Source organism: Ascoidea rubescens, assembly GCF_001661345.1.
Source record: "Ascoidea rubescens DSM 1968 unplaced genomic scaffold ASCRUscaffold_1, whole genome shotgun sequence".
Classification (NCBI taxonomy): domain Eukaryota; kingdom Fungi; phylum Ascomycota; class Saccharomycetes; order Ascoideales; family Ascoideaceae; genus Ascoidea; species Ascoidea rubescens.
Window position 1 is genome coordinate 3,239,596 of NW_017962913.1, and position 20,219 is coordinate 3,259,814.

Sequence of the window (20,219 nt, forward strand, 5' to 3'; positions counted from 1 at the left end):
CTATAAAACACAGGTCTTTACAACTCAGATCAACTGAAAATAATCAAATATCATATATTGATACTGTTCATAAAGGTTTATCACATTACGTCTTTCAAAATTACCAAATTTTTTATAATCTAAACCAAAGACTCTTTATCTCTTATTTTATCTTAATTTATCTTTATGTATGTCGATATATATTTCCAATTACTCAATGGCTTATCTCTTATAAACTGAAAGCCGACTTATCTACTTTTTGCTGCTTTTTTTGTCATTTTCTTTTCTTGTTTTTCTCGCTCAACAGTACATCCTGATCGCTTTTGCTTTTGAGATATCTCAAATCTGGTAAATATTCATTGAAATGCAAATTAATTTTCAATCTTATTTCTTGATAAATTCAAAACCTCAAATTCTTAAATTGATTATACTTATTAATTTTGCTATTCTTATCATCTTTCATTGTCGATCTCACTAGTGATGTTAAATTTCTTAAAATTGTTGCTAGATCAAGTTTTAAATTTTCCGCTTCTTCAAGTGCTCTAATATCTTGAATTTAATTTAATTTGATAACAGAAGTGTAATTGAAAGTATTAAAAAGTGTATTCAAAAAGAAACAATCAGAAGATTTTCATATTATAATAGAAGATTGAAACACACCCTTTATCAGTAAAAACAATGGTGCTATCTATTGAGAAATAAAAATATCAAATTGACTATTTATATTTGAAAGATATTAAACAATTTTTTTAACAAGATTCTTTATAATCAATATCAATTACTTTATACATTTAATTATCATTTTCTACTTGCTTTTAATGATTTTACAAAAAGGTAAAGGTTTATTTTAACTTGGTTTCACAATTATCACAATTTAATTAATTTTAAAGATAATTGATTCAATGTTTGTTTTGAAAATTGAAATTGACATTTTTAAAAGAATATAGTGATTGGAAGAAACTAAATCTACTTAAATCGTTTCTTGAGACATGTAAAAGTATTTTTTGTTTGAAAATATTAAAGATTTTAAACTTTAGATCCAAGTTAGTAGATAGTACCTGTTTTCATTTATTATTTATGATTAGTTTTCAGCCAATTGAATAGCTGCAAAAACTGGTAGCTTTATGTTTAAATTGTTGTTTTCTAAAGCGATTAAAGGCTTTCTATGGGATGAGGAAAAAAAAAACATTTGATTTACCTAGATACAAAGAATAAACAAGATTAAAAGGGTTGAAAGTAATAGGTCTATTATATTTGAAAAGGAAAATGAAAGTGGGGAGCGAGAGTGAAGGAAAGACTAGAAAACCAAGAAAAAAACAACAAAAAAGGTATATTTAAATATATCAAATAAACTTGAAATGCCGGCCAAAAAAAAAACCAAAAAAAAAAGGAATTTAGGATAGAGTCCCAAAAAAAACTTCTAATCAAGTAGTAATAGAAAGTATAAAAAAACGGATAAGCCAGTAGTTAATAAGAACAAAAACCAAAAAAGAATGCAAAAAACAACAAAAAATCTAAGAAAGAAATAGTAAAAAATGGGAGAATTTTTAAATCGTACCAGTTAATGTTGTACTGATGCCAATAATGGCGATACCAATGAAACACCAAAATAGGATAAAATTTTGCTTACCACCGAAATTTATTCCAGCGGTTATAATCATTTGGAAACCTATATTAGCTAAAAAACCACACGTTAAACTCATTAGACAACCAAATAAGAGATTTAAATTTTGGATATCAAAATTGTTTTGAGTTAATTTAAAGAATAACCAAGATATGATTGCACCTAGAGGTTGAGCCATTGCGCCCAAACCTCCACTAATACAGATTGCTTTCCATCTTGATTCTAGAGCCAAAAATAGAGGTAAAGTCATTGAAAAGCCCTCTGCTATATTATGCATTGCTAGAGATAAGAAAATGTTAATACCTAGGGATTTGTCCATTTTAGAGGTGGCATAAGTTATAAAACCTTCGGGTAATTTATGTAAACAAATAGCTAGGGTCGTTTGTAAACCAATGGCTAATAATCTTGATATTGGGGTTATAATGTGATGATGGTGATCTGAGGGATGTAGAGAATGTTTGTGTAATTCGTTTTGATTGACTAGCATTAGATCTAGAGAAGAGTTTGAATTTGAATTTGAGTTTGAGTTTGAGTTTGAGTTTGAAGAGGAAGGAGAAGACGAGGAAACTCTGCTTGTGTTTAGGTGAGAAAGGGATTGGGAAAGAGAGATTGGGTTAAAATGGTTGTGATTTTGAGAGTGAGATTTAAAAGCAATTAAAGTTAAGTTTTCATTATTGTTGGTAGTAGTGGTACTAATAGTGTTAATGGTATTAATTTGTTTTAAATCCTTAGGTTCAATAAAAGAGGAAGATTTGACTTTTGATAAGATTGGTATATTTTTAATGGAAGATAAATCTTTGTATTTAAAGATTTTGTTTGGTTTAATGGTTTTTTTGTCTAATTTTTTGAAATTAGTGCTGATGTTATCATTTGTGTTGTTATCGATATTGTTATCGATATGGTTGTCAATGATATCATCATGATAGCCATGACATTTACCTATAGAAGTGACGGTGTTGCTTTTAGACAATGTTCGTAGAGATTTGTCTAAAAAGGATTCAATATTTTGTTGATGAATATTTTGTTGGTGAATATTTTGTTGATTGTTGTTTAATAGAGGAGAGGTTTCATTAGACTTGGTAGAATTGTTATTGGGAATTTTGTCGTTAGCAGGTTGTGTAATGTTTTTTTTATTATTACTGATGAGGTGATTATTATTGGTATTAATCAATTGATTTTCTTCATCAGTTTTATTACTGTTATTATTGCTATTATTAATGATATTGAAGTTGAGGTTACTTAGATTAGAAGTTGATTTAGTTGAGCCATTCAAGTGTGCATTATCATGATTATGGTTGTGTTTATGAATGTGGTCATCATCATTTGAGGAGGAATCATCTTGATCATGAGCGCAATGAACGATACTTTGGCTGGTGAAAATGTGAATCAATAGATTTAGTACCTGACAGATAAGAATACCGGAGAAGAAGCAAGAGAAAAGGATTAAATTCAAGAGAGATTTTTTGTCATGGAGAAAGGAATTCTTATTAAAATATTCATTTGATTCAGGTAGAATTTCATAAAAGGAAGTAAAAATCAACGAGCCAGAGGATAAAGATAAAGTAGCAATAAGGACTTTATTTGAGTTTTGTATGTTGAAGGGATACCTTTGGAATAATTTTGGAAAGAGAGATTGATATAGGATATCAGAGTAAATTAAAGAGCATCCAAGAAGACACATCAAAGAGGATAAAATGGTCAAGATCCAGCCTTGATACTCATCGAAGAAAGAAGTCATGGTGAATGAATAGATAAATAGGGCAGTAGTCAGAAGAAGAGCAGATCAGTAGATCAGTAGATGGGTAGATTGCAATTGGGCAACAGAAGCAGCAGAAACAGCACTTGCTCAACAGTTTTCAGACACTTTGGCAGTAGTTCCTTCAACAACTTTTAAAGCAGCAGAAACAGCACAGCAGGAAGCAAAAACAGTAAACTTCAACCATGAGAAGCTCAAGAAAGGGCAGAAGAGCTTTTATACCTGATCCATCGGCTAAAGAAGGTGTGTTCGGTATTGGCCGGGGCCCGTGCACACAAAACAGTGCAGCACTGTGCAATGCTTGCTCTCAGCGCCCACACGCGCAGGGGCTCCACAGACACCCTGGGGGTTATCGTCTCGGGGACTGGCAGCAGGAGAAGAAAAAGAAGCAGAAGCAGCAGGAGAAGCAAAAAAAGTAGGAGAAGTACAAAAGGAGAAGTACAAAAGGAGAAGTACAAAAGGAAAAGGAAGAAAAATCAAGGACAGCGATAGCAACTAAATCAATATTAGTGTCTGGTGTTGGAGTGGGATTTATTTTGTTGAAGCCAGGACGTCAGCTGCTCTTTATCAGTGCATCTTTGAGAATGTCTTAGAGCGTCTGAGTAACTGAACAAAACTGAATAGAAGCTTCTCAAGCTGAACAGAGAGAAATGACAGTGGCCACACTCCCAAACTATCGCTACACTATATGTTTTATCTACTCAGAGCTCGAGGGCAAGCTCGACGAGGTTTTGCTTTTGAACCGAGAGAAAGCACCTTGGATGGGTCGTTGGAATGGCATTGGGGGCAAGCTAGAACAGGGCGAAGACGAGCATCAGTGCATTGAGCGAGAAATCTACGAGGAAACAGGATTGGACCCAGCTGAGGACTTGGTGAGCATTGAAAAGAAGGGTGTGATGGAGTGGCACCATCAGACAGACGACTTACACAAGAATAGTAGAGACACCAAGAATAGCAAGCTCAAAAATGGCATGTACCTCTTCATTGCAAAAATCAAGCCCACCTCAAAAGCCCACTACAAAACCCCCAGGAAGTTTGATGAGGGCCTCTTGGACTGGAAGCACATCGACTGGATTGGCCATGCTGCTAACTCTGGCGTTGTCGACAACATCAAGCTCATGTTCCGGCACTTGTTCGACGCAAACGAGCACTCAATGTTCTACACAACTTACGACAAATCGAACACGCTCGTCGGCGTGGAGTACGATGAATACGGATTGAAAGCTGCGAATTAGCCTGTATTCACGGAAATATCCGCATTCACCGCAATACACGAACCGCGGCTTCCCCGAATTAACCACCTGTTACTTTTTGGTTCATTTGTTAGATCTGTGATCTTTCACCTATCTTATCTTATATCTTATTCAATACATTTTATTTCTATTCTTGATCTTATTAACCATCTCATAGCATTATAATCTCTTCTTTTTCATTTTCATTTTCATTTTCATTTTTATATAACAATGTCTGCTATGCAACAGCCTAATCTTCCTCAAACTGAAAATTTAACTCCTCTTTACGATTTAATATCTGATTTTCAACAATTATTGTCTCAAAATAAAAAAATCAAAGATAACATCACCAAAACTATAGATCAATTATCTATTAAACTAAATACTGATGACTCTATATATCAATCATACATAAACTCAATTAACAACCTACAAAAATCAGTCTCCTCAACTAACTCAAATAAATATAAAAATCTATTAATCCAAAATCTCTTTTTGAATAATTTAAATAAAAAAAAATTGCTAAACAACTTGATCAACGAAAATTTAAATCTCAAAAAAATCCTAATCGAAAAAATCTATTTAAACAAATTGATCATCAATTTAATCAACAATTATGAACTATCAATCAACTCAATCCTATTTCAAATTAGAAATGATGTGATCAATTACAACCTATACTTGATCAATTTAAATAAAAAAAATTACAACATTTTAAATGATTTATCAATAAAAGAATTTGATCTTTACAAAAAATTATCTGAAAAGAGATTGAAATTAATCTCAATTTTAAATATTCTAATATCCTTTTTTGATAAAGTAGACCAAAATTTAAATTCAAACTACAAATTGGTTTATCAAAATTTAAATACAAAATATTTCTTAAATAACGTTCATCCAATTGATTAATTAAAATTATATATTATAAATATAAATTATTATAAATTAAAATTTAACTTAACTGAATTAAAGCTAATAATATAAATCTAACAAGAAAATTTTATCGTAATTCATTAAATAAAACAAGACAGAAAAAGAGAAGGTGAATTTATAAAAAAAAACAAAGAAAAAATTAAAAAAAAACAAAGAAAAAATTAAAAAAAATTAAAAAAATTAGAAGATTCAAAATAAAAATAAAAATAAAAATAAAACTATAAAAATTCATTAAAATAATCCCTAAATTCTTCTTATCTTTTTAAATTACTCCTTTCTTATTTCCCTAATCCAGATTTACAAACCTCAGTACTTGATACCCAATCAGTTCTTAAAAGTTCATTGGCACTCAATCTTTTTTCAACATTAGGTTCTAAAACTTTATACAATGCATTTCTTCTTGATATCATTATAGTTGGGTCTCCCCCCTTTAAGCTATCAATTGGTTCATATCTTGAATTCTTTTTAACTGAATTTCCATTTAATTTCAGATTTGTTTTGCCATCTCTTGATTGAAACTTGCTCTTTCTGGTATCAATATATTCTTTATAATGTTCATCAGTCTCCTTAGCCGTTGCCCAAATATATGACCCAATTCTCATAACAACATAAATGACACCAAGTGACCAAATATCTGCTAACCTTGGATCATAATCCTTTTCGTCATATTCTTCTGGTGCAACATATGGAGTTGATCCAACTGCACCATTCGATAAATGAATGTCATCTTCCCATGCATTACAAAATACGACTGATGTACCAAAATCAATAATCTTACAACATCCGTTAATAGTTAGTAAAATATTCTCTGGTTTTAAATCGCAATGAGCTATTCCACTTGAATGGATATATGATACACCCGATAAAATTTGTTTTATAAAACAATCAGCTTCCAAGTAATGTAACCCATGAGATTGTGATATTAATGAATACAAATCACCCGCTTCACAATACTCCATAACTTCTGAAAAGATGTCAAGATTGCTCTTCATTAAGTCAAATACTTTAACAATGTTTTGATGTTTTAATGATGAGGAGATTAAAAACTCTGATATTAATCTATTTGAAAAATGATCATCTTTTTCGTCTTTCTTCTTTTTCAATTCTTTGATGGCAAATAATTTGTCCTCTTTTCCCGGAATTCTTTTCGATGCAACTTTGACTAAACCATAAGAGCCTCTTCCAACGATTCCTACAGCTTTGCCGTATCTTTCACTTAGATGAGAATGGTTTGTAGTTGAAGAGCTGGCGTTTATATTATATTGGTAAGGAACATCAAGGGAGTTTGAGTCATTGATTGAGTGATGGTCAGTGGGATCATTATTGTGGTGGTGATGATGGGGTCTAACTTTGTTTGAAGGTATTACGAAGGAATCTGATTTTTTAATTTTGTTGGTTAAAGTTTCGATCAATTTTACTTGTTCTTTGCCTATAATTGGTTTGATTTTGTTAAATTGAGGCTGATTAGGGTTTGAAGGATTTGAATGAATTGATTCAGAAGACATTGAGGAAATGCTTTCAGGGTTTGATATTGCACTTGATAGGGAAAAATCGTCGTTTTCAATGTTCAGATTATTTTGAGGAGTTGATTGGTTGTTAAGCTGGTAGTTGAAATGGTCAGGCAATAAACTGAAGGCTACATCGTTATCATAGAAATGCTGCTGATTGCTTTTAGTTTTCCACAAGCCTGCAAATAGGTTAACTACAGAAGAGTTTGATTGAATCTTTTCTTGAATTTTTAATTTTTTCAAGGAGTGGCTGTGATGGCCGTCATCGTAGAGGATGAGGGAGTTTATTGTTGTGAAGTTTTGTTTTTTTTCCTTTTCCTTTTCCTTTTCCTTTTCCTTTTCCTTTTCTTTATCGTTGAGATTAGAGGTGGAATTGGAATTGGAATTGGGATTGGAATTGGGAATAGAGTTGGGATTATTGATGATTGAAGGAGAAAGCAATTTTTGATCGATGGATTCAATTGAACTTAGAGATTTGTTTGAGTTTAGGTTAAAAGGGTAGTGATGAGATTGAGAGTTGTTTGTTTTAATTGAGCTTGATCTTGATCTTGGTTTTGACTGTTTTATTGAGGCGGATAGCTTTAAGAAGGAGGAGTTTTTCTTGAATGAGTTTCTTCTGCTGTTCAGGTTTGATTTGCTAATAACAATATTGATGTTGTTGTTGGAGGGATTGTTGATGGGGTTAGGGGGGATTAGGTTATTTGATAAATAAGACTGAGGGGGAGAGCCCAAGTCTAATTCAGAGTTTAAAGAGTATATGTCGTCTTCTAGAACTTCATCGATGATGCCATTTTCGGCTAAAGAGGGCATTTTGAGGATTGGAGATACCTTTGGAGATTTTTGAGGCGCCGAAGGGGGGTGGGAGGTTGATGGAGAAGAAGAGGGAGAAGGAGAAGGAGAAGGAGAGGGTGAGGGTGAGTGAGTATTTGAGGAGGAAGAGAACTTGGAAGATTTTTTAAAAGTTTTTGGGAATGTAAGAGAAGTAGGGGAGATGGAAGAGGTGGAAGATTTTTGTTTATTAGAAGTATCACTTTTTTTGAAGAAAAAAGAGAAGAAGGATTGTTTAAAGATGGAGTGGTGTTCATTTGAATGGGCATCTGGGGAATTATCTGGGGAAGGATTTTGATTTGAGATCATTTTTTCTGAGGGATCAGATTCATCATTATTTGAGGCATAAGAGGTGGGCTGTTTATGATGATTTGGGGGGATAGATTTGGAAGGTTTTAAATGGTTTGATTCTGGGTTAATTTTCAATATTTTTGTATTTATATTTGAGATATTCGTATTGGAGGCCTTATTGGTGTTGTTGTTATTGTTGTTATTGATGTTTTTGTAATGATAGTTGTTACTATATGTTTTGTAGATATCAGGAGAACTTTTTCTGTGGGACCTGGACATTTTGGGTGATGAGAATGAAGATTAAGCAGAAGATGGGAGTATAAAAGATAAGCAGCAAATTGCAAATTGGAGGTATTGGATTTGAAAATGGCGACTATAGACCTATTCTTCGAGGTTGAGAAACCAGTTCTTGAGTGGTATTGAAATATACAGGTAATGGTATAGAGGAAAAAAAGCGAGGAAAACGAAGAAATCGAGAAAAAAAAACCGAAAAATGAAAAAAAACAGCAAAGGTGAAAGAGAATAGAAGTAGGAAAGTCTCTTGGATATATATCTTGGTTATCGGTTGCTTCTATCTCGATTATGCTGGTTGAATGCTGATTATATGCTGATTATATGCTGATTGTCTTTTTGGGCCCTGGATGAATCTTGTCGTTATGCTCCTCTCTGATAAGTGCTGGTGTGCTGATGCTCTGCTCCAGCCTTAATCGCCTAGCTCACCTCCATCCTCCACTCCCAGCGCTCCTCGCCCCAGGCTGAGCGTCCGGCCCTGTGCAACGCGAACCCCCGCGCGGGGCCGCTTCAGCTCAGGCAGCGCATCACGCCCTGCCGCACACAGACACCCCTGCGCAAACAGCACGTCGCCCCTCAGCTGAGCAATCCAAGCCAGTGCGTGCTCTCAAACGATGATGACAACCACCCAACGCTGGATGCTGGCAACGCGTGTTGGATGTTGACACGTGCCGTAGTGTGGTTAGCAGCCCGCGGCTGCGCTGTCACGTTTGGTTTTCCCGGTCTGAACACCTGAGCGTTGGAATTGAGTGTTGCATCTGAGCATTGTTTACTTTGTGGCGTGACCTGGAAGTAGTTGCTGTCTTGGGCACTGTTTCCCCGGCACCGTGCTGTGATTGGTTGTCCAGATCGAATTGATAAACCGCTGCCAATGCCCTCCCGTCCACATGGCAGACCTCTGCGAACGGGCTTGCTCTCACTAACGGCTTATCCAAACACGCTGCTGTGTGATTAGTGGATCCTCTTCACGGGGCCTCCTTTACCCGACCGCTGAGTCAGCACCCATCCATTAGCAATCATCCAGCAATAATAACTCATCACAGCACATCACAACACAACACAAAACCAGCGGGAGAGGAAACACAAACACAAATCCACACCGCAAAAAACACACTGCAATATCACAAAAACAGTGCCCAGTGCGCTGGAATTGTTCTCCAGCAGGGGTTGGCACAGAGCCTGGGCCTTCCAGCGCAGCATCTGCTCCCAGGCCCGCCGTGCTGGGCGTGTGTTCCGTCGCGACATTGGCACTGTTGTGGTGTTGCGTGTGGACCGTGGTGTTGCAGTGTTTCTAACCCCACAATGGCGCTAAAATGCTCTAACAATTAAAAATAGACTCACCGATGACATATTCCCAATGAGGAAAGTAAAAAAAAAAATTCAAAAAAGAATGATTTAAAAGCTATTTTACGCACCTTCCAACTCTCGTCCAACAATATATAAATCACCAAAACCCTCTCTATCATCTCATTTGCTTTCTCTTTCCTTCAGTTCTCTTTTTGCTTTTTCTTCCACTCCTTCATTTTCTCTTTTTTGGTCTTTTCCACTTTCTCAGTCTGTTCTCTTCAAATCTATCCAAATCCCCAGATTCCATCTTCTTTCATCTGATTGTTCCTATCAACTGTATTATATCAAATCCTCAATCTATCATCTCATTGCCTTCACCTCATTGCCTTATTTGTCCCATTTCAATTTATATGTAAGCGCTACCACTTAATTCCAATTGATGCTTTGTTTTTCCAATCTCGTTTGATCCTTTTTCTTTTTTCACATCGGCGTTTATTTGTTTTTTTTCCTTTCTAATTCCAATTAGCTTCATAATCTTATTCACAATCTTATTCTTAACACTATCCATAATTTTCTTTCTTTCCGAAAATGTCTGAAATACTAGAACCAGAATACTCCTTTTTCAATAATAACTATAACCATAACCATAACCATAACCATAACCATAACCATAACCATAGTCACACAAATAACCTCGATAACCCCATTAATCACAATGTCTCTAATAATAACATCAACACTAATAACTCCAACAATAACCACTTCAATAATGAATCCCATCCAACCCATATATCAAAAATAACTGAAATATTTAAAAATCATAACACGAATAACAATATCAACAATAATATCAACAATAACATCGATATTAATAACAATAACAATAATAACAACAATAACAATATCCAAGATAAATCAATCATCCCAAATAAAAATACAAATGATCCCTTTATCTACAATTTCATCAACCTGGATTTCATTTCTTCCGCTTCAAGCTCTCTAAAATCTTATTCAAACTTATTCTCAAACATTAATTATAACAACAATAACAATAATAACAACTCAAATATCACAAATAACAACCATAACATCAACATCAACATCAACACATCATCAATCGCCAATAACTACCCTCTTTCAAACTCTTTAACAACCTCCTCAAACACTTCCTACAATAATAACTACAGTTATGTCAATGATATTAACTATCAATATTACTTGAAAAACTTTAAAAAAAATAATTACAATTACGATCAATTTCACAATGATATTAATCAAAACATTTTAAAATTACAAAATTCAATAGATTTCAATAACAATAATACTGCCTACAATAATAATCCTAATAATAACAACTCCTTAAAAAAATTACTTCCTTTAAACTCATCCTCTTTAGTCACAATCTACGAATTCAATAATCTAAGAAATTCAAACAAACAATCCTCAAACAAAAACAAATCAAACTTCAAATTTTCCCTATCTCTTTTACCTCAATCTATACTATCAAAGATCATCAACAACATCTCCTTTCAATCTGATCTAATTCAACTAGCACAATCAAACTCATTATTTCACAACCTTGTCAAATTAAAACTTTACAATAAAATACTCATCACTGACAATAACTACAAAAATACTTCAAATAATCAATTCATAAATATTAACTACACCATTCTACCTCTAAAAAATCTTGATCTATTCATTGATTCTTTAAATCTATCCTTATTTAAAAAATCAATCATTAATGAAATTACAATCATATCCAACTCAACCTCAAATCGTTCAAATTTTATCAACAATACTAACCCTTATCAACCTCTATACCAAAAATTGTTCTTCATCTTTCATCAAAATACCTCAAATCCCGATTCGCTTTCTAATCCAACTTCCTCCTCCTCCTCTTCCTCCACCTCTTCAACTTCTCTTTTCAAATCTTATTTATCCTTCAATAATTTCGATTATATCAATGTTAAAAATTTTGGCGATTTTATCACCTTTAATAAAAATCAAATTTTATTTAACTCATTCCAAAAAAATCAACTAATTCAGCCTAAAAATTCAGCTTTTTATAATGAAAGTAATACCCAATCCCGTTTCAATTCAAATCATAAAACTTCCTCTTCCTCATCTTCTTTACTATCCTCTTATAAAAAAGATATTTATAATAATAATATTCTACCATTATCCTCCTATCAAATTACTGTACTAAATAATATCAACATTTTACCCACCGCAATTGCTAAAAAGTTAATCGTCTTTTCTTATAACTCTTCAAAGATTTATAGATTGCCTTTTAAGTTGAATTTTAAAGGTTTCAAAAACTTATTAGCTTTAACTAATTTATATTTGAATTCTTGGTTTTTATCTTTTGAATTTATTCAAAATTTTATTTATTTCAAAAATTACTTGATATCTTATGCTGCTGGTCAAATACTTCCATCTCAAAATGAAACAGTCATTGATGTAGACAATCAACACCAAAATGACAATTACATTCAAAATCAAATTAATTACCTAATTGAAAATAGTGATTTAAAATTATCAAATTTGAAAACTTTTAGCATAACTTCTTTAGATAATACAACTCTTTTTAATTTCGATAATTTGAATTTAATTGTCAATTTGAATGATATCAACAATCTTGAAATTAAATTTAGATCTGATGATATCTTGAGTAACGACAATTCCGTTGTTGATTTCTTTCATGATTGGCGTCATTATTGTAATCAATTGATCAAAAAAAATAAATCAAATAATATCGGTAATAAAAATAACAATAATAATAATAATAGTAATTTTTATATTACCGATGATTCTGATTCAAATTCAAATTCTGATTCATACTCAGACTCAGAGTCAGATTTAAATTCAAACTCAGATAATGATTCAATAGTAGATGACGACGAAGAAATGGACAATGAATATCTTTATATCAATTTCGATAAAAAAAATAAAAATAATCAAATCAATCAAAATACTTCTAAAACTCAGATCTCACCCAATAATTCTACAAATATTGATAATAAAATCCTTAAAAAACCATTTGAAAATATTCAAAAATTATCATTAATCAATTACTCCTATTTTGAATCAGACAGCTATAAATATAGTCAACTTTCAAAAAATGAACTTGATGAAATTTCTATAGTCAATGAATTTTATTGGCACGAAGTTTTATTAAACTATATACCTTATTTCAAGAGCTTGAAATATTTATTCCTTGGTCTAAGTAGTGGAGACATTAATCTCGATGATATCCTGGATGAAAATATTTTAGAATCTCAAATTGTTGAGAAAAGAAAAATCTTCCAACTAATTTTATTCAATTTAAATAAAAACTTGAAAACTTTAATTCTTCCAGATTTCTTATACAATTGGTCTATTTTTTTAATTTCTGATTCGGCTTTCAACTCTCTAGATTATAATCATTCCATTCAATTTGTCAAAGACTTGAATAGATGTTCTTGCCTTGAGTGTTCAAAATCAAGAAAATTAGTCGACATTTATTGCAATAATGGTGTTGAAGAAAGTCAGATTTTCAATAGAAACTATACTCATTTTTTAGATGAAAAAACATCTTTGAAATTGACCAGTTACAAATCTTTTTACAAATTTGTTCTTTCCAAATTGAAATCACGACTTTTAATATATAATACAAAAAATTCAATTAATATATACTCAGGACTAGATATGGACATGCTTCCTTGTTCTAAAATGGTTTTTGATCATGAAAAAGATTTATATAAAATAGCAATTACTCATTTCTATTCTATTGTGAGACTAATCATTCACTCAATTATTCCACATCTACAAGAAATAACTTTTTGTTTAAAAAATATACGAAGAGTTAATCTTGGGGGAATTGATTTTTTGATTCGAAAGAATGATATTATATGTATTTGTGACGACTTTAATGAAATAATTAGCAGACAAAACTTTTAATAATGCTGGGTATTTTTATAATAATCATATTTTTTTTTTTGGTTCTAATTTTTATCTTATGTTTTTACTTTATATTTTATTTTTTTCATTTTATTTGGTTTTTTTTTAGTTTTCTTACGACATTCAAAAATAATTAGTGTTATAAAATAAAAATTGGCTCATGAACAACATTTTCTAAAAGATCTATTGCTATAAATTTTTTCGGTTGTTTTTATTTCGAAAAAAACAACAAAAAATGTTCTACAATTTGGATTTGGATTAAAACAAATTTGCAAAAAAAGATAGAAACCACTACACGGAGTTTGAATTGTGGCAATCTATTTTTCAAAATCAAATTGTGTAAATTCTGTATACTTGAAATTCACCAAGAGCATATAATCTGTGCTCGTTACTTGCAACAAAGACAAATTCACATAAACAACCCGATAACTAAAGTATTTCAAACTGTTATTGTTTTCAAAATTTGTGGTTCCACTTTAAACAGATAAAGTAGCCATTATTGCCGATTAAAACTATAATTGTGCAAGCTTCTGCTAATAATATAAATTTTGAGCTGCTTTTAGCGAATTTTCCTACTGGGTCTATAAATATTTTAAAGTTCTTGCAGCACTCACGTACTTTTGTTGTTTGCTTTTTATTTCTTTGAATCAGCAACAAATACTCCTTAAATCAAATTAAATGCACTTTCTGCTCGTCCTATATTAGCAGTATATTAACTAGTTGCTAGTTTATACAGTCGAACATTCACACATTGCAGTCATCCTTGTATACCCTGGTGGTAACATTAATATAAAACTCTTTCAAAAAATACGGAAAATCGAATAAGCCCTGATTTTGAATTGGAATATTTCCAAGAACCACATTCAATGACACAAAACCAGCATTTGCGTTTCTTTCGGTTTGTTTTGATGGCTCAATGGTCTTGGCTTTTCTTGTACGTCTGCCGTTGAAGCTTTGACAGATCTGCCTATGCATGCAAGCGCCTAACAGACACACCAACATGTGATGGCCCAAATTGGCATTTGTCTCTCCTTAAAAAAAAATATTAGCAATATATAGCACACTAAGACTGGGGTGGAATTTCCATCAATCGAAAGATATATTCTTGTTTATTGTATACCTGAAAATAAAAGAAGCAGTATTTTACCGCATCGCAACATTTCTTCCTTATTGTGTGATAAATTTGCCAATTTATTATATTTTCTGCCCTTATTGCTAAATTGTTCCACTAAATACATTTTAAATTCATTCATAGACTTTAATCGGATTTATTTATATGTCGTTCAGCAAAGTTTTCTGTAAATTTTTGAAATAAAAATTGATCTCACAATTTAAATTCTTTTTGAAATTTTCAATATTCCATCCATCCCCTTATTTAGCAACAAATTTAGGAGGTTAATTAATGAAAAATCTATTCAGGAAAAATAGTCCTAAGTTGCCGAATCTAAAGGATATTTATTAAGACAAAGCTCAATATTCTATTAAAGATATTCTAATTTGAACTTCACTATCCAATGATTTAACTCTTCTTATTAAAATACAAATAGACAAAAAAAACAAAGGAAATTAAAAAAAACTTATAATTATAAGATTTTAAGCCCTATTACAGTATTATCTTGAATCCGTACTATAATTATATTGGAAACATTTGTGATCAATGCTCCCTAAGAAATTTGAAAGTTTTGGATATACTATGGTTTTCCATAATTGAATTTACTTTTAAATTTTAGCAATTTAAAAATCAGTATATTTCAAAAGGCAATATAAATTATATTAAAAGTTGTTGAAATTGAGCATGAAATTGATGTTGGTCATGTTGAAAAGCAATATTAAAGTCGAATAAATAAAATAAAACCCACCTCATCTTTGAATTATAGGAAAATAAAGATGATTAATATATCAAAACAATTGAGAGAAGCTTATATAATGTGAAAATGTTTTATATATGTCTTAAAGTGTAAATATAAAGACGTCAGATAACTAATATTTTTCTTAAATCTCTAGAATTATAATCAATTGACCTTTTATTACCTATATTTGATGTTGTGTTTTAGCGCGGTGTAATTTTGCTTGCTGGAGAGCTGCCAAACAAAAAGACTGTTTATCTGGCGCTCCGCCGAATATCTTGCGCAAAATAAAAAGGTTTTGCAAATTAATAATTTTCGGTTTGGGGGATTTGTTATTGCTTTAACTGAAAATTATCAATGTCAAGAAAGAGCTTCTTTTTCAGAAAAAATTATCTTAAAAAGAAGGAAAAAGATGTTTTGAAATTAAAATTAAATAAAAATACCTCAGATCATGAGAACCTACGTCAAAGTAGCAAAGGAACCTCCACTCAAACTACATTGAGTAGTTTTTTCAAGCCATTTGAACAAGCACCAAATGAAAATAGTCAAAACTCTACAAAAATTGACAATAAACTTGATTCCAAAACAAATTCTCAGGAGAATGTAAGATCAAATGTTGGCTCACAGAAGCAACCAATTAACTTGGATCCAGTTGAAAAGGAATCGACAGAATTTTCAAGAGGTATTAATGATGAGAGCAGCAGTAATTTCAAAAACCGTAATAAAGATTCATATGTTTCGAGCGATTGCCTGTTGAAAAATAATAATTTCAGCTCCTTTGTTGATAATAACACGAATGACAAAGATTCTTTTCAAACTGATATTATCGATCTAGTTGAAAGTTCATTGACTGGTATTCTAAATGAAACTAATGGAACTCCAATGAAAAAACATCTTAGTCTTAATGACTTCAAGTTTGAAAAAGAAAAGATAATTAATACTCATGAGAAGGACAAGAATACAAATTATTCTTCAAAATCATTAAAAAGAAATTTAGAGGACCTGGAAACTCCCTTTAACAGAAAATTTTCAAATACAAAGAAAATAAAACTTGACAGCAAAAAAGTAAAACTAACACCACTAGAACAACAATATGTCGACTTGAAGCTCAAAAATTTAGATAAAATTTTAATGATTCAATCAGGTTATAAATATATTTTTTATGCAAGTGATGCTGTCATTGCCTCCGAAACTCTTCATATAATGTTGATGGCTGGAAAATTATCAATTGATTTTAATAATCCAAATCAAAATGATTATAAATATGATAAATTGGCTCATTCTTCAATACCAATTGAAAGATTGCATATTCATATCAAACGTTTGATATCTCATGGTTTCAAAGTAGGCGTGGTTGAACAAATTGAGAGTTCCAATGTTAAAAAGTTGAATAATGATAGAAAACTATTTAAAAGAGACTTGACACAAGTTTATACTAGTGCAACATACATTGAAGATTACTCTAATGACGATGTTCAATTAAGTCGAAAAAACAATTATGTTATTTGTTTAATTGAAACTTCTACAAAAGAAAATAATAAAACAACTTTAACATCTTTAGTGGCTGTTCAACCTTCTACAGGTGAAATAATATATGACCAATTTGAAGACTCTTTTTTAAGAAGTGAACTTGAATCACGTCTATTATATTTTAACTCAAACGAATTTGTTCTTATAAATGGACTTTTGACTAAAACCTCAAAGGAGATATTTAAAAAAAAATTTAATTCTTCTATTGATGATAACATTAAAGTTAAAAAATACGATAATATAATTTATGAAAATTACTATAAGCATGAAATTGTTGGATATATCAATGAACTAAATCTACCAAATGCAGATGAGCTAAGGGATTTTGTATTATCATTGGACCCAAATGTTTATAAATGTATTTATCACTTAATTGAGTATTTAAAGGAATTCAATTTAGATAATATATTTCAAATAATTTCAAATTATAGCTCATTTCAAGATTTGAATCATATGGTTTTGGGTTCGCAAACAATTAAAAATCTTGAAATTTTTCAAAATTCTACAAATTTGGATGAAGAAGGCTCACTTTTATGGTTATTAGATAATACTTGTACCAAAAATGGTTATAGGCTATTGAAATCATGGATTCTAAAACCTTTGACAAATAAAGTAGAGATTGAGAAACGATTGAATTCGGTAGAGGATTTGGTTGAAAATTTCAAGTTTTCGGCTTCACCAGATGATAATAAAAAATCATCGTTTTATTTTTTGGAGATTTTAGTGAAATTTCTTAAAAAGTCTAATAAGGATTTGGAGAAAAGTATTATGAGAGTTCATTATCAAAAATGTTCAAGAAAAGAAATTTATTTGTTTTTAAGGGATTTTTGTGAAATTGTTGATATCTTCTTAAAACATTATAAAGCTAAAAGTTTTAAAGTATGTTTTAAGAGTGATGGATTGCATAATATTTTTAATCTGTTATTTAATACAACTATTAAATTGGATCCAGTAATTAAGACACTTTTAGAAATGATAAATATTTCAGTGGCAATGGACGAATCCGATTTTGAAGTTCAAAAGTTGAATTTTTTCAATAGAATTGAAACATTACTGCAAAATAAAAATTTTGAGAGTCAGCAAAATGTGGATAGTCATAGTTTTATTTTCAAAAATAACGAGTATACACTATTTTTGGAAACTATTGATGAGATAAAGAGCAAAATTGATATTATCGAGGGCCAGTTTGAAGATGAATTGAAATGCATTAGAAGATTGCTAAAAAGATCAGCTTTGAAATATTCTACTGTTTCAAAGGAAGCTTACTTGGTTGAAGTTAGTAATAATGTGGCCAAAACCATTCCAAAAGATTGGTTGAAGATTTCTAAAACAAAAAAGTTTTCTAGGTTTCGAACTCCCAATTGTACTGATCTTCTCAAACAGAAAAATGTACTTCATGAAAAGTTGGTTTTGGAAAACGAAAGGTTTTTTAAAGAGATATTTTTAAGGGAAATAGACAAAAATCTCATTTATTTTAATAAAATTGTAAAATATTTGTCAATACTTGATTGTTTATTGTCATTAGCTGTTGTTTCGTCAAAAATGGGATATGTTAAGCCTAAGTTTTATGATGATTCAAAAACCCAGCAGATTGAAATAAAAGAAGGAAGAAACCCTATAATTGAGCAGTTTGTTTCGCAAAATGGGTATATTTCCAATGACTTTGAGATTTCAGATACTGAAGGAAGAATATCCATTTTAACTGGTCCAAATATGGGAGGAAAATCGTCGTTTGTTAAACAGCTTGCATTGATTGTGATTATGGCACAGATCGGCTGTTATGTTCCTGCTTATTGTTGTTCATTATCAATATTCAATTCAATTCATATTAGAATGGGGGCTGAGGATAATATCCTTGAAAATTATTCAACGTTTATGGTTGAAATGCTGGAAGTCTCAAATATAATACACAGTTGCAATTCCAAATCATTGGTAATTTTTGACGAAGTTGGTAGAGGAACAGGAACAATTGATGGTACTGCCATTGCATATGCAATTTTGAATTATTTTCTTGATGAAGAAATATCAGTCAAACCGCTAATATTATTTATTACACACTTCACATCCTTATCAGATTTGGAATTGAGCAATCCTAGAATAGTGAGAAACTATCATATGGGCTTTATTGAAGATAAAAATAGTGAAAGTAATCAATTGGACAAGTTTCCAACAATAACTTTTTTATACACTCTAGTAAAAGGAATATCGAAAAGCTCCTATGGTTTAAATGCAGCAAAATTGGCACAACTACCTGAGGATATTCTAGAAAAAGCATGGGAGATTTCCAAGCAAATGCAAAACGACGAGAAAAAGGCCAAAGAGCGTAGCTGGTTGATGGAAGCAAGAAGACTAATTATGGATATCGAGAACAAAAGTTTTAGTGAGTTGAAACATCTCACGAACAGTCTCTAAATATATACAATAAGCATCATAATAGATCTTTTTGTCCACTCATGTGGGTCAAAACAGTATTACATAATTTAAGAAATGCAGAATTCTACATCAAATCCAAAAAGCTAAAAACAAATTATGCATTAGCGTGTAAAAAAAAACCAATCAAAAAATCTTGACGTCTATTGTCAAGCACACATTGTCTGTATTTAGCTGCACTGTTTTTACTGGCGTTGCGGCTAACCTGTGAAAATAAAACAAATCTCTCAGTGAAATCTAGATAAATTTCAGAGCCGGGATCGAACCGCTGAGCCTTTGAGCTGGATTCGAAGCTCTAACTCATTGAACCAAAAAAGAAATTTTCGCGCTGGCTTTAAAATGAAATATATTTATTATCTAAATTTTTCAATTGTATGAGTAATCTATTTTTAGAGTGGTATTTCGATAATAGATAGCACAATTCATTATGTCTTCCAATGTCCAATAAACTCACGGGCTAGAATTTGTTCAGAGATTCCAACAATTTTCCCTGACGAAGTGGACCCAGAAATCATTCACACATATCTAGAGACAAAATGGGGCATATGCAAACTCATTATATTCATCTCCTATACATGGCAACTCATCAGGTAATTTGACACCAGCATATATCTTCTTAGATTTCACACTCCTGTCTTTGATGTGGGTTTTCTTCCTAATTACAAGGTTTCCTCACATTTACGGTAGAATTACAAAGATAGCATTCACTCTTTTAAATATAGATATAATAAATAACACGGT

General features: G+C 31.3%; 8 protein-coding genes across 8 annotated transcripts; 5 read left to right on the plus strand and 3 right to left on the minus strand.

The window, feature by feature from the left end:
• Positions 1-1,538: 1,538 nt before the first annotated feature.
• Positions 1,539-3,317, minus strand: ZRT3 (Zn(2+) transporter ZRT3; the record flags this gene model as incomplete). The annotated part of the gene is made up of 2 exons (XM_020189562.1): positions 1,539-2,359; positions 2,801-3,317. Coding segments are annotated over 2 exons (1,338 nt in total), but the record flags the coding sequence as incomplete, so codon positions are not given.
• A 125-nt stretch (positions 3,318-3,442) lies between these two features.
• On the plus strand, positions 3,443-3,893 carry ASCRUDRAFT_106083 (uncharacterized protein). Its single transcript, XM_020188640.1, has one exon. The coding sequence runs from the start codon at positions 3,545-3,547 to the stop codon at positions 3,776-3,778; it is 234 nt and encodes a 77-aa protein (XP_020050838.1). The 5' UTR covers positions 3,443-3,544; the 3' UTR covers positions 3,779-3,893.
• Positions 3,894-4,009: 116 nt separating this feature from the next.
• ASCRUDRAFT_68499 (NUDIX hydrolase) lies at positions 4,010-4,594 on the plus strand (the record flags this gene model as incomplete). The annotated part of the gene is made up of 1 exon (XM_020191537.1): positions 4,010-4,594. One exon carries the CDS (start codon positions 4,010-4,012, stop codon positions 4,592-4,594), a length of 585 nt encoding a protein of 194 aa, XP_020050839.1.
• A 228-nt stretch (positions 4,595-4,822) lies between these two features.
• On the plus strand, positions 4,823-5,500 carry FAR7 (Far7p; the record flags this gene model as incomplete). Its single annotated transcript, XM_020191325.1, has 1 exon — positions 4,823-5,500. One exon carries the CDS (start codon positions 4,823-4,825, stop codon positions 5,498-5,500), a length of 678 nt encoding a protein of 225 aa, XP_020050840.1.
• Positions 5,501-5,814: 314 nt separating this feature from the next.
• Positions 5,815-6,744, minus strand: ASCRUDRAFT_25203 (serine/threonine-protein kinase; the record flags this gene model as incomplete). Its single annotated transcript, XM_020189886.1, has 2 exons — positions 5,815-5,959; positions 6,044-6,744. Coding segments are annotated over 2 exons (846 nt in total), but the record flags the coding sequence as incomplete, so codon positions are not given.
• A 3,133-nt stretch (positions 6,745-9,877) lies between these two features.
• ASCRUDRAFT_74139 (uncharacterized protein) lies at positions 9,878-13,756 on the plus strand. The gene has a single exon (XM_020192573.1). The coding sequence runs from the start codon at positions 10,318-10,320 to the stop codon at positions 13,669-13,671; it is 3,354 nt and encodes a 1,117-aa protein (XP_020050842.1). The 5' UTR covers positions 9,878-10,317; the 3' UTR covers positions 13,672-13,756.
• A 659-nt stretch (positions 13,757-14,415) lies between these two features.
• ASCRUDRAFT_79341 (uncharacterized protein) lies at positions 14,416-14,646 on the minus strand (the record flags this gene model as incomplete). The annotated part of the gene is made up of 1 exon (XM_020194365.1): positions 14,416-14,646. One exon carries the CDS (start codon positions 14,644-14,646, stop codon positions 14,416-14,418), a length of 231 nt encoding a protein of 76 aa, XP_020050843.1.
• A 1,212-nt stretch (positions 14,647-15,858) lies between these two features.
• MSH3 (mismatch repair protein MSH3) lies at positions 15,859-19,541 on the plus strand. The gene has a single exon (XM_020192574.1). It carries the CDS (start codon positions 15,876-15,878, stop codon positions 19,458-19,460), a length of 3,585 nt encoding a protein of 1,194 aa, XP_020050844.1. The 5' UTR covers positions 15,859-15,875; the 3' UTR covers positions 19,461-19,541.
• Positions 19,542-20,219: the final 678 nt, after the last annotated feature.

What these genes read in the sequence shown, in the direction of transcription:
- ASCRUDRAFT_106083 (XM_020188640.1), top strand. Translation starts at nt 3,545, where the DNA reads ATGAGAAGCTCAAGAAAGGGCAGAAGAGCTTTTATACCTGATCCATCG.
- ASCRUDRAFT_74139 (XM_020192573.1), top strand. Translation starts at nt 10,318, where the DNA reads ATGTCTGAAATACTAGAACCAGAATACTCCTTTTTCAATAATAACTAT.
- MSH3 (XM_020192574.1), top strand. Translation starts at nt 15,876, where the DNA reads ATGTCAAGAAAGAGCTTCTTTTTCAGAAAAAATTATCTTAAAAAGAAG.